Source organism: Microchirus variegatus (assembly GCF_963457635.1).
Source record: "Microchirus variegatus genome assembly, chromosome: 22".
In the NCBI taxonomy this organism is placed as follows: Eukaryota; Metazoa; Chordata; class Actinopteri; order Pleuronectiformes; family Soleidae; genus Microchirus; species Microchirus variegatus.
The window spans coordinates 10,716,098-10,730,413 of record NC_139823.1 but is presented as its reverse complement, the minus strand read 5'-3'; the positions used below and the strand labels follow the sequence as shown (position 1 = coordinate 10,730,413).

Genomic DNA, 14,316 nt, shown 5'->3' with positions numbered 1-14,316 from the left:
GGTTCTCCAAGTTAGCCGCAAAGTAGTAGCATGCTAACGCTAAATAAATATGCGCTCGCGTACAACCCTTCTTCGTCGTTTCAGTATAACACCGTATTCTGCGTTGAAACCGTGTGAAATGAGCCGCTGCCTACCTGACAAAAAGTCAGACGCCGTCAGACACGCTGCCTGGTGTAGCGTGATAAATCATCGAAAATTAAAATTCCTCCAAAAACTGAAAATCAAGGATGCACACCAGGCCACATCAGGCCATGCTCAGTTAAAAAAGTTCCATCAACTAATATTATTTTGTTAGAGTTGTGCCAACTCAAAATTCTAAATTTTATTTTTCAATACATTTTTTATCTATTGTCTGAACAAGATTAGTTAGCCAAATTGTTTAAAAAGAGAATTTTGAGTTGGCAAATTTCTAACTTACAAGTTTGTTTGTTTGTTGATGGAACTTTTTTTTAAATTCGCAATCTTTTGTTGGACTGTAAACTCAAAAATTGATTGCATCAAGTTGCCTTGAAATTTTGAGTTTTAGATAGATAGATTGGTGAATGGTTAAAGTGAGGGTAAGGGGCTGGGGGGACTGCACTACACCTCACTACGCAACCGCGTGTTAGTATGTGTGAGATTTTGCAATTGAGAAATGGTGACAAAATATCATGGAAAAAAATGACTTGCAGCACGTTTTTCTTTGTGTATATTTTTAGACTTAAGCACATGCACCAATTTGCAGATTGCAGAGTGCTATTTCACAACCTTACACTGAGCGAGTAGAACAAGAATGATGTGATGCACGATTATAACTCGGAGGCTAAAGTTTTAGATGCATAACTAGTCCAGTAAAGTTCCGACTGAGCCTTTTACAGAGACAAAAACCACCCTTTACACCCATATTCATAAATGTTTATAGTTTCCTGTTAACCTAACTTTAATCATACAGTATCTTTGGACTGTGGAAGACCCCAGTGAGAGCCACCGAACCATTCAGCTGCCACATAATTCAAAATGCTTGCCAAAATGAATGAAGAGAACAGACACTCACACTGCCAGTGCGGGTTTTTGAGAGCATTTATCTGGCCTCAGTGACATATCTGGCCAATGACTGATAAAATGCTGCTGCCAAAAAAAAAAAGGTCTGAAAAGCTGAATGATTAGATGGCAACATCTGCAAAAACACAAAGTATCCATTTATGGCAGAAAATCAGCATAAGGTCATGTGAACCACGGCTCAAAAACGTGACTGACATCTAATCAAACTTGTCCAAAAGTCCATCTGTTGAGTGTTTATAATATTGTGAATTTACAACGCTTCATTTTCAATGCACTAACTAACTAACCCTTTGTTTTCAATGCACTTTCAATGCATAAACTAACAAATACATACAAAGCAGTTATCATTTCAAGGAGATTTTTTTTTTTTGCTAAACTTGCTCATTAAGTCAAACATCTGGCCTAATGTTCAATTAATGACCGTTTGTCATCCAAATATAGTTCACCATTACCTCAACGTTCGGTAATGGCTCAATTCACACACAGTGCACTGTTAACAAATGACCGTAAAATGCTCATATTTTGTGTATTTGGTGACTTACTAGCTCCCCCCGAGGGAAAGAAGCTGAAGAAGAGCACTGAGATGGAAAATAATGAAGAAGGTGCTCCGAGTTCTCTGGCACAGGAGGAAATCAGTGATGAATTTCAAAACTTAATTAATGGCCTTGCGCATGAAAGATGCTTACTCCCACTTCTCCCTTGTGGATCCCCTAATAAATTCGACCATATTTCATTATTTATTAAATAAAAGTCACGCAGCCGGGTTTCACACAGTCCAGCGGCACCATACATTTGCTTAAAAACCCCCAAAAAACTGGTCCAAAACTCTTTCTTTCATCATCACCACAAACTCCTCCATTAATCACATCACTCCTGTCCTTCAGCAGCTTCACTGGCTCCAGGGTAGAAGTCATCCATAACCTACTAATCTACTTCTCTGGATGTTGCGCAATCGGCACAATCATCCGCGCTCAGGTCTTCCTTCCATCTTCCATCCACCTCACTGTCCAACCTGATCTCCACGGGAGCCAGAACCTCCAACCCCCTGCCAGTGGAAGCCCATCAGTGTGTCTCTACACTGTAAAAAACCCCCCCTCAATTTTTGAGTTTACAGCCAAACAAATAATTGCGAGTTTTTCAAAAAGTTCCATCAACTAATATTATTTTGTTAGACAAACTATGTGAGTTAGAGTTGTGCCAACTCAAAATTCTCTTTTCAAATAGTTTGGCTAACTAATCTTGTTCAGATAATGTAAATAATGTATTAAAAAATACCATTTTGAATTTTGATGTTGGCACAACTAGTTTGAGTTTTCTTATTTACAGTGTATTTAAACTCTCATATTCACTCAGATCACTTCCTTCTGGTCACACAAATCCACCGCACACCGATGTTAAACATTGTAAACTTGTTATTTTAATGCTCTACTGCAGGGGGGTGTCAAACATAAGGCCCGTGGGCCAGAACTGGTCCCCGCCAGAGGGTCTGATCCGGCCCGCAGGATTCATTTGTTGTTGAAATACTATACTAAACTAACTTTGTGATGTGTAAATGGCACATTTAGGGATACTATTATTGAAATTGCAGTTATATTTCTCATATTTTGTAAAAAAAGATACTTCATTAAATGTAAAACAAAAGGGAAAAAATTCAGAGTTCTTGTCGTTCATAGGTTATTATGCTATTATTTTACTGGTCCAGCCCACTTGAGATCAAATTGTGGCCCCTGAACAAAAATGAGTTTGACACCTCTGCTCTATTGTACAGTATATTCTTTACTATGCCTTGTAAGACGAGAGGTTACTACAGTACCAGACGTGACTCAGGGGGCGTTTGTGTGTATACATCGGCGGCGCTGGGGCAGGTGGAGACGAGAAACGTCCATATTCTGTACTGTCCAACTGCTGAACGACAAAGTTTTTGAGCAGGAGAATTCTCTTCTCTAAAACTTTTTCAGGGGCACAGTGTGTGCGCGCAGAGCAGGCGGCTTGCTTTATCAGTCTCGGCACAAAATTAATCACTTCCTGTGTGCACCTTGGGAATCTCTGGGAGGGCAACACAAGATTTAAATGTGACGAGACGAATTTCGGCGTGAGAGAGTCGCGTGGAGCTGATAGACTTCATCAGCATTGTGTGAATATCACGTTTATTTAAAACACGTGGCATTGGAATAAAAACAAATATCAGTCATTAATTCATCTTTTTTACCCTTCATATGAGGGACACGGGGAGCCAATCCAAGCTGACCTGGGACACTTTATATATTATATATTTATATTATGTATTTGCACAATAGCGTTAGATGAGAAACGTGACAAATTACTGCTCCTTAGAACAGGAAAAGGACACGTTTTAATCCCTTCACGTCATTTTTTCCTCCGTAAAAGTGTTGGTGTTTCATGCTGAATCGAGCTGCGTTACATACGCATCAGAAAATCCCGGCTTCCTGATGGACGGATAAAGCTGGCATTTATCCAAACATGACACTGACATGTTAAACTGCCAACACGTTTACTGTACGTGATAAAAAAAAAAAAAAAAGGCACGTCTGAAGGGTGACTTTGAAGGAGTGGCTGCAAGCAGAAAAGCAGAAACTGGGGGCCTTGACCCAAACCCCCCCCCCTCCTCCAACAGTGCCAGAGCAGAGACAGAAACAGAGATATCACATCGTCAGACTGTCACTTCAGAGGAAAATCCTCTCCTCACTGTCACTGCTGCAGGAAAGTGTGTCTCTCCCCTCTCGCCCTGAGCCTCCTCACACCCCCTGTGGTCTGAATAAGAGATAGAGTCTCCTTCGTGGACAGCTGGTGGAGCTGAGGGACGCGTTATCTAATGTTAATGTCGTATAATGTGCCGCTAATAAGTCTCACTTTTGCTTCGTGCACCTCCCAACTACTTCTCCCACATCCTCGCTACCCAATACTATGATATAATAAGAAAAGAAACAAATAAATAATAAATATACCTGTTAATTATTGGAGTGTACATTGAAAGTGACTATGGGCTTTCAACAGGAAATAACTGCATCCATGCATGTGGCACAATTTACACAAATTAAACTGCATTACATTACAAAAAAACTACACCGCACCTTTTCCATGGAGCCTATGATGGCACACTGCTCACATTAAATACCTATAACTGTGACATAGTGCCCGAATAAAAAGGCAAATCTCTTCCAAACAAACACATAACTAACAAAATATTTTCCATCCGCTCGCAGCTGCACAGCGTTGTTGAACCCCGTGTCTGTACATCACCGGCGGCGGCACAGTACAAGGAGTCACTTAAGGAATACACACAGTTTCCTTCACCGCTCCGGAGCAGGACAGTGCATTATGAAATAAATAAATAAGACATTTCAATTTCCCTCGGCACTCATACTGCAGCGCCACTAAACTCCCACTAGTAACAGTCCAATCTGAACGCGACTGTGACACAGAACAGGACAAACACAGAGTTTGAGCCCAAGAAAGCAAAGAAATAAACAAACAAAAACCTGAGATTGAATACTGTCAATAGTGAATCCACAGTGCTGACTCATGTTGACCGTGTAATATTAAAAGGTGTTCCATCTGTTCTATAGCTCTATAATTTCATAGTTTCAGATTTCAATGTGATCCTTTCCATCTCATTTGTTTTGGTTTAATGGCGTGCATCAGTGATTCCCAAAGTCTGGGTTGCGGCCCCCCAGTGGACCGTGACAATGCTGCGAGTGGGCCGTGAAAGCGTCACTGAATATAAATAATTATGTTTTTAATTTGCAGTTTTGTAATTAAGTTTTAAATGGCTGTAAAATGTGTACGTGTTTCTTTTGAGTGTAAAAGATAATATATATATATATATATATCACAATATTGTGACATTTTACTGTATGTGTGAATATCCAGTGTCATCCAGTCAGCACGCAGGCATAAATATTCCAGTATTTGCACTCAATGTTAATTTGTTAATTTGAGGCCCCCCGATACCTGCAGTAGACAAAGAGGTGTGAAAACACAGCCTGGAAAGGCAGACTCCTTTGTCTATTGGAGGAATGTGAAAGGGGAGATGCTCAGGTATAAATGTGGAGGGCTCACTATGCTCTGGGTCTTTCTCCAGCTAGGATCACTTGTGTGCAGATTGACCTTTTCTTTGCAAAGAAAATAAAACCTTGCCGGCGGGCAGAAGTCTCTATTTTATTCTTCACCAGCAACAGAGATTTTCCACAAGTAGTGATTTAAGGTGATTAAAACTGCTGAGTCAGGATCTGTCTAAAAGTAACATCTCCGCAAGAAACAAAACCTTTGACATAGCACATGGTCATTTGATCCATTCACACATTAAACGATCTGCTCATGTTCCATTCTTTTGCAATCCATGCGTCTGATCATCACCCAAATGACTTTGTCATGTTTTAAATGCGACTGCTTTCACCGTTAACCACCCGAATCAACAGAAAACAAGTATTTTCCTGCCTAAAAGGTGGGATAACGGCCACCTGAGGAGTGCAGAATGTCAACACAGTACTTATGGAAAAAAAAATTGTAAATATTGTATGATTCCGTGAGGACTCGTATGATCATATGCGAGAGCCTCCATCGTTTTGAAGACTTAACATAATCCGGCTTGCCAGATTAGAGCAGGTGTCAGAGGGCTGTGAGCCACAGGTTGCCAGATTGGGATGCGGCTGTGTACGTGGAGGCTGTGGGAGATCGTGGACAATGACAGACGGAGCAGATAACATGGCGGGCAACACTAACAGAGAGGACAAGAAGGGGATTTGGAAAGCTACTGTTGACCTCTGCTGATGGGGTCAAGCTGTTCATTAAAGAAATGGTGGCATGCACCTTTATCAGTCTTTTCCAGTCCTAGCCTCTGATCCCCTTTATCCACCTATCCTTCTGTCTCACTGGCTTTTCATGATGAAAAGAGGCTGCACACACAGACACAGTTATCACACACAAAGACCGTGGCTGCTTTCTCTGCTCTCTGAGCTTTTTAGCATCGTTTCCAAAAGTGTACACACACACACGCATATTCACAAGCTCCTTTCACACCCACACAGCCTTATGCCCAGAGTGTTAATCAAAGCATCAGTGTAATTCAAACCGCTCCTCTCCTGCCCTAACAGATATAGAGAGAACGATAAAAAATCACTGGACTACACTCTTACACTACTGTTCTGTGGCAGGAAAACTAAGGGTTAATATTGTGCTAACATCAAGATCGGATCCTTTCAGTAATCTAGGGATGATGTATGGGAAAACTTTGTTTCTATAAAATGGAAAAGCAGAGTCAAACCGGACGTGCATTGTGTGAAGCAGTCATTTGTTCGGCGAAGTTGGATTGCTCCGTTTTTGCTCGTGAGAAATTCCATTTATTTTTGTGATAAATCTTCGCAATGAAATGTCAGGAGATTTGAGTTTTCAAAATTCACACTTCTAAAACAACCACACACTTACGTCTGCAAACACAAAAAAACAGCCTGGCTGTGATTATTGTGCGTGTTTTCAGTGTGAAAGCAGACTCTTTCTTTTCCTTTCACTTTTCCACTGATTACTTCTGTAAGTAAATTATTTTGTCTGCGTACTTCTGTTGTAATTGAAGATAATTACCTTTATTATTATTATTACCCTTTTATTATGTTCATTCTGTGAGAAAATTCTAATTTAACTTTAAAGAGGTGTTCTAAATCCAACTTTAAAGAGGTGTGAAAACACAGCCTGGAAAGGCAGACTCCTTTGTCTATTGGAGGAATGTGAAAGGGGAGTTGCTCAGGTATAAATGAGGAGGGCTCACTCTGCTCTGGGTCTATCTCCAGCTAGGACCACTCCTGTGCAGATTGACCTTTTCTTTGCAAAGAAAATAAAACCTTGTCGGCCGGCAGAAGTCTCTATTTCAGTCTTCAGCAGAGAACTTCAGGCCATCTTTAAGTGTAATAACTCACATATCCTTGTAACCCGACTTGGTGTACAGTATTAACAGCAGCCATAACGTAGGATAAGACACAAACTAGGTTCCTTTCAAAGTTCCCTCCCTGCATACTAAGGCTATCCATCATTGGTCATCTCGCCTGATAATCAAAAATCTGTGTAAAACACGTTTTCAACATATACACTGATCCAGGTAACCTCCACAAACCTCATACCAGCTTACCTTTCCTCAAAATGTCTGCACTAAAGCACTTGATGAAGTTGAAGTAAAACTGTAATTCAGTCTTTTGTGAAGCTTGAGTCTGCTTCAGATGAAAGGCCTGTGTGTTTCCTGTGCAAAAACCATTGTCTTTTAATTAATGAAGTTTATCTTTTGTATTTACTTTTTTTAAATATTCTTGTTTTAGGATTTGTATTTATTTCATTTTAAACGGAACACCAATGTGTTCTTATTGATTTATTTTAAGGGTTTTTTAATTATTGCGTGCCTCTTTGAATCCCTTATTCTACTGTCTTTTTTGAACTGGACTTTGATGTCACCTTAATGTGTTGTTATTTTAATTTCAACTTCGGCGTCTTTGTTAATAATTGTTTCATGTCTGAATGGTGGTGTTAAATAAATATAATTTTGTATTTTGTACACGTTATATTCTTTATTCGAAGACCTTTGACGGCAAAAGTAATTATGACAGTCCGTGTTATAAACCAAAACGATTCACTTTGTCCGTGACCTTTCTGAAACCTTCACCAAAATGTCATTAAAGATCACCTGATGTTAAAGAGTTACTTAATTCAAATGGTGGTCTTTTGCAATAATAAGTTGGAGGAGTTGTTGGAAGGAAACACGGCGTTGGTGCGCTAATGAAACAACGGTGAAGCAGTGGAAGATCATTTCAGTGAAAGTGGATCCATCGACAGCTTCACAGTTTTCTGCCTATAAAGTTGGGCAAAGCTAAGTTTCACAAGAAAGTGAAACGTCCCTCGTCTTAAACCATGTAACCAGGATCTCAGTCTGTTATGAGTTGACCTTGTTCACATAACAAAATGTATTTAGAGGTATTGCAGTAACTCTCCGGGACATTTAGACCTTTCAGAGAAGACCAGAGAAGACATTTTGACATGTCACGGTAGAAAATAATGAAATTAATCATGAGGACAGAGGCAGTAATGTTAGGACCGTCTTCCCCACTGTGACAAGTCAAAATGTCTGCTGTGAAAAAGGGCCCTATTAAGGCCCTGCACATCCACATACTGTAGGTGTGTGAGTCATTCTGGCTGATTGGACCTCTTTCTCTCTGGTTATTGGTGGCTAAGACAGAAACAGTGAGACAGTGAAGTGAGCCTCACATTGATCAATGAGTACATTTTCTGTGACGGGCGAGGACTGAATGAAAAACAGAGATTTACTGTACAACAAAAACATGCACACCACACCACACACTGCAGGATATTATTTAGATTATCTTTGCAAAATCTTCATATTACTACAATACTGACTGATACCGATTCATCCCTTATTGTCAGCAGGGATGAATCCGGCATAAATCGGCCCCCAGCATTATCGAGCCCATCTTCCCAAGTTCCTTCAAGACGTCAAATTTGTTCTGCTATAATGTGCAACAAAACCGAGATAGCGAGCGGAAAGCTATGTCAATCAAAAACATCAAGTTTCACCACCATGAGACATTGGCTTGAAACTCCACTGACAGCCTGTCGTTGGCGTTTGACCAGGCTTCAGCGCAGTTGTACATCAAACATAAATCGAAGCCATAATATAACGAAATATCTTACCTTCCAGTGATGAGGAGGAAGAGGGTGAGAATGACGAGGAGGGTAAAGCCGCCGACTGCTGCCGTGACGATGACCAACACCTGGCCTTGATCAGAAGCCATATCTGACGCTGGAGGTGGACGTGTACCGATTGAGATTGACAGAAGGAAGATGCGGAAAACAAAAGTGGTAAAGGAGACAAAAGGCCAGAGAGAGGCAGGGAAAATGGAAAGTGTGAGAATTTAAATGTAAGGTGCGAGTCGGGATGATGAAAACAGCAGGGAAAGAAAGGAGGGAAATGAGATCGGAGGCAGAGGGAGAAGAAAAAGACAATTTTAATTCAGCAACATCTTAAATAAACCCTCTCCATTCATGCATCACACATAGACTATACGCTCTCTCTTTATAGGCAGATATAGTTTGCTCAGATGTTTGATCGGCTCTTTGTCATGCAAAAAACCTCCAGTCAGCTTTCATACCGAAATGATTCATATGCCCGCGTCTGTTTAATTAATATTATTCATTCATGAAATTGTGATTTAGTCCATGATCATTTGGTTAAATTGGTCCCATTTGATATTAATGGTTTTTTCCTTCTCTGTGTCTTGTCACAAGGCTAACGAATCCCGGATAATTGAAAGATGATTGCTATTACCAAATGTATTTCTATAATACTCTGTGCTAAATTAATAGGAATTGAAGATCACGATGCGTAGCCACCGGCTTAGTGAGTAAAGTTATACTGTACATTAAGTGTTAGAGTGAGGAATATATGGGCATGGACACTGTTACGTGTGTGTGTACATCTGTCTGTGAGGGTGTGTGTGTGTGGCTGAAAGTAATTACAGATCACTCAGGGTGAGGGAGAGTGAAAGTGGCGGTGGCCAGATTACACACGACATTTCTCCCCAGCCATCAGCTTCACACACTCACACATCACTAACGAAGCAGATGTGTCTGGTGCTCTTATACTGTTAGTGTGTGTGTGTGTACAGTGAGATGGTGAAAGAGGATAGGATGACGAATGAATGAAGTGACCTATAAGAATGATAGGAGAGTTGAAGACAAGCAGAAGACAGTAGTTTGGTTTCTGCATAACTGAAGTTATAACTATCTATCTATAAAGCAAGTTGTGTCTGTGCGTCTGTGACAGGCATATCTCCGTTAGTCAGATCGCCCTAGGGCTTTGGATATGGGTTGAGCATGGCCCGATGGTGTGCATCCTTGATTTTCAAGTTTTTTGCAGGAATTTTCAATGATTTATCATGCTGGACTTTCCCTGATTTATCACGCTACACCAGGCGTTAGGCAGCGGCTCATCAGCAGCAGTTGCGCTGTCTGGCGTGGGGGGAGGTGGGAGTGAAGAGGCTGTCCTCACGGTGGGTGAGACATTTTCACGCGGTTCGCCGCAGAACACGGCGTTATACTGAAACGACAAAGTCGGTGTCCGTTCACCAATACGCGAGCACATATTTATTTAGCATTAGCATGCTACTACTTTGGCGAACCTGTTTCCAAAGGTAAGCTCGCGAGGCTACGATTAGCATTAGCGTAAGGCTAACGCTATACAAACAATGTGCAACCTCATTAGGCACAAAAACACAAATGTTTTCAAGTTCGATTAGCATTAGCGTAGCTAGCTGTTGTGACTGTCTGCCACGCCAGTGTTAGCCTTTACGTTCCATATCATGCATTACCATAACTGAAACATCTTCTTCAGCTCCCACTATAGGAAAACCTACGAATTTTGTGTTTCCACTCAGGTGCCAATTGAAAAAACAGAGACAGAAAGAGAGCGAGAGAGAGAGAGAAGAAGTGACACGTAAACAGATGGGTGGCAAAATGAATTCATGAGGCGGTCTGACAGGTGGACGGACTGACAGAGAGTGACAGGGTCCAAACCTGCTTCCTCTCTCAGATAAAAGGCCAGGCAGTACAAAGGCTTGGACAAACACTGTTGGATCCACAGATAAAGCAAAGCTCTGCAGCTTTGGAAGGGAGAGGGGCTACTGTGAAGCCAAATCACCTCTCTACAATACCTGACCTGACATAAAAGGGCAGCTGGACCTTTGTATTTCATGAGTAGACTTGCAATAAAGCTACTACTTTCTCTCTCACACACACACACACACACACACACAGGCGTGGAAAACATTGATTCAATATATTGAACGTTGACGCCGCATTGTGGCTCGTAGTCGATTCCTGTCCTTTCATGGGTTTATTGTAATATGAAATACTTACAAATCACTCTTGAAATCAAATATCAACAAACAAAATTGCTGTTGCGCTGCATTTTTTTTATCATCTGTTAGTGTCAATATCGTGGTCATATACAGGTGGGGAGCAGAATGCTGTCGCTCTCGCACCTCTTTTCACCGTTCTGTTTCAGTCTGCCTGCCCGGAAAAAAAGCCCAGTCTGCTGTGATTGATCGGCAGGACCACACGTCTGTAATTGCTTCACCACTTAGAGCGTGTTCTGTGTTATCCAGAGGCATCCGATCAGCAATAAACAAAGCTGTATCTGTGGGGCGCACGACGGCATTGGTTCTGCCTGTACCAAGTCGAGACAAACTGTCCAGGAAGCAGGGATATACTATGTTACGTGGTGTCACGGCCAAGAAAGGCTTTTCTTTACAGGACGAATGTTTTCTGTTCGAGAGAAGGACTTTGAAACTTTTTCATCGAATATTAACTTGCACACAAATGCTAGGACTCATAATAGGACTGAGGAACACCTGGAAAGTACCATAATAGATGTATCTCTTTACTTTTGACAGAAGCTTCGACTTATTATAGATAAAAGTACATATATTTTGACAATTTGCAGTAAAACTACAGATTTTGCATGAATATTCCTATCAAAAAGTCATCTTTAAAATTTGTTTAAAAACAAGCGCCACCTTTTTCCAAAGAAACCTTAGGACAATAACTATACAGCACTAGAATGTGTATTACAGAAAGTAACTTTCTTAAACACATAGAAATGTATATTTAAGGGACAGAAGACATACCCCAAGCATAGAGAAAGTACGTTTAGCAACTTCCAGCATGAGCAAACACAACACTGTGAAATGGATAATGTGAATTTTGTAGTTTCTTCCAAAATGTGGCTGATCAACAATCAAATATCAATTCCTGGACGTGAAATCTTCTCACTGCTAAACCTAACCTTCTCACTGGTTAGGGTTAGGGTTGGGGTTGGGGTTAGGAGTTTTGAAATGTAAACTTCTGTAGCACAGGCCTTCTCACTGGTTAGGGTAAGGGATAGGGATAGGGTTAGTTTCAGGGTAAGGGTAAAGGTTAGGGTTAGGGTTGGGGTTGGGAGTTTAGAAATGTAAACTTCTGTAGCACAGGCCTTCTCACTGGTTAGGGTTAGGGTAAGGGTTAGGGGTTAAAATCAAAGTGAAGCCACAGATTGTGGACTATGGGATGGGAAATGATACCTAGTCATGTGTGTGATGCTGTGGTCAGCTGAAGACCAGTCCATGGCATTTGAGATCGTGTAGTGTTTCGGTGTTTGTGATTTAGTGGCTCCACGTGTTCATTTTCCTTCCCAGATACTTGCGCGAGTCACTGAAGTTAAAAATCTATTTTTTTCCGCGTGTTGGTTTGTGGCCCTAATATCCAGGTTTATCATTTCCTCTTGTGGCTTTAATGCAAACTGCCTTGGTGCTGCTCCAGGCTAAGTGAACTTCATCCGACCCTGTGCTGCTATTTTCAGCTGCAACTTCTCCTCTCTGCAAAGTTACTTTACTGAGCAAACGCAGGGAATAAAAGAGAGTATACATGCATATTAATGGAGGAGTTTCTCTTTGAAACTATAAATGTGCACACAATGTTATGTCTCACAAACAACAGTTCTGTAGATGATACAGTACTCACAGTCTCCCGTGGTTTCGTATTCGTATTTCGGCGAGTAGGAACTGTATCCAGCGGGCGTGCGTGTACGCACACTGAAGATGTACCAAGTGGCTGGTTTTAAACCCGAGATGATCACACTGGGCACTTTGGTGCGTGTAGACGAGTAGCTCAACTGTTCACGTTCCTGAGGAGGGATGGAAGAGAAAACTGAGGATTTGGCCTTCTTTAAATGAGCGACTCCCTAAACCTAACAACTCAGTATAGACCTCTGTGTAACCCTGGCACCCAGCATTGAGTGTTCCTCATTATATCTTTGTTGAACCTAACCTAACTGGGACAAAGGGTCGATAACTATGCAGTCCTCCCCCACGGTCGACTCGAGGTGACTCTTCTCCTCCAAACTAAAGACACACCTTAACTGTCTCCTCGGATCTGAGCTGTCTTCAATAAACCTTTTCAACTTAACTCATCACTGACTCCAGAAACTTCACACTTGGTCGTCTCACCTGATATTTTAAAATCTCTGCAACAAAGGGAGTGGTAGATGATCATATTAGACTCAATTATAACTCAGAAGAAAGTTTGACCAACAATTTTGCCCACATTTATCCATGAGAGCCTTTGCGCTTAATATAGGAAACATAAGACAATAGGATAATCTGGGTTTAACTGGAAGAAAATCCTAAATATCTGACAACTGATCCAACTGTCTGATAAATAAGGAAGGAATAAATAAAGTGTCTTTACGTTTTTTGTTTCCAGCTGCATGACTTATTTTTGGATTCTCAAAATCTCTGCAAAATCCAATGATTCAGATTACGGAGACCCCAAAGTGACATGAGAAGAAAATAAATAAATAATTGAACTTTGTTTTTTTAAATTATTTTTTTTGAAACTTTTTTTTTTTTCTAATTTTCCAAAAATTGATGAAAAAAAATCTAAATGTATTTTTTTGTCTTTTTTTCTCATGTCACTTTGGTTGCGGATTGAAATTGATTTTTTTTTCATTATTTTTTGGAAACTCAAGAACTCTCGAGTTCCAAAAAATGAAAAATAAAAAAAATCAGATTTTAAGATCTCGACTTTGAAACTCGAGATTAAAAAAAAAAAAAAAAAAGGGATTATCATAATTCCTTTCGTATTGCTCTTATTTAAGAATAGACAGATCACAACCTGAAGTCACTTCACCTTCTCATAATACTTGATCTCGTAGTCCAGGATGGACAGCATGGTTTGCTCAGGTTGTTGCCAGGAGAGAGCGATGCTGTTGGGAGAGGCCCAGTCCTTCTTCAGAGCTCCAACAACTGATGGACCTGGTTTGAACACACACAGAGAAAATAAACACAATTATCATAATGAGATAAATATATTGATGTCGTGTTGACACAAGAAGCAGAAGAACCACTTTTGAAACAGCCTTTTAGCTTATGTTGTTTTTGTGCAGTGGCAGATATTTTTCTTTATTCTGGTCATGTCTTAGCTGAATCCATGCTGATGTTACTGTTCAGGTGCCATTTAGCCCCAAGTGAAGCCTCACATCACAACTTGAAAGTAGACTTTAATCTGTGGAGAAGCAGCTGACCCCAGCAGCTATCTGCATGTGAATGTGAGGGGGTTTCTTTTTTTCTTTTCTTTTCTATGGTACAACCAGTGGCGGGTGAACACACACACATGCACACACACTGTAGACGAACACCTGACCACCTTGTCAGCAATAATTATCCC

General features: G+C 40.7%; 1 protein-coding gene across 2 annotated transcripts in view; it reads right to left on the bottom strand.

Annotated features, from left to right (window-relative positions):
* Positions 1 to 14,316, bottom strand: part of LOC310943050 (ephrin type-A receptor 6-like) — a gene marked incomplete at both ends in the record, with an annotated part of 165,300 nt that overhangs the window by 14,498 nt on the left and 136,486 nt on the right. For both annotated transcript variants that reach the window (XM_083908546.1, XM_083908547.1), the window contains 3 exons: positions 8,749 to 8,857; positions 12,613 to 12,775; positions 13,780 to 13,904. In XM_083908546.1, the coding sequence (XP_083764672.1) occupies positions 8,749 to 8,857; positions 12,613 to 12,775; positions 13,780 to 13,904 (397 nt within the window). The remainder of the gene's footprint in view (positions 1 to 8,748; positions 8,858 to 12,612; positions 12,776 to 13,779; positions 13,905 to 14,316) is intronic.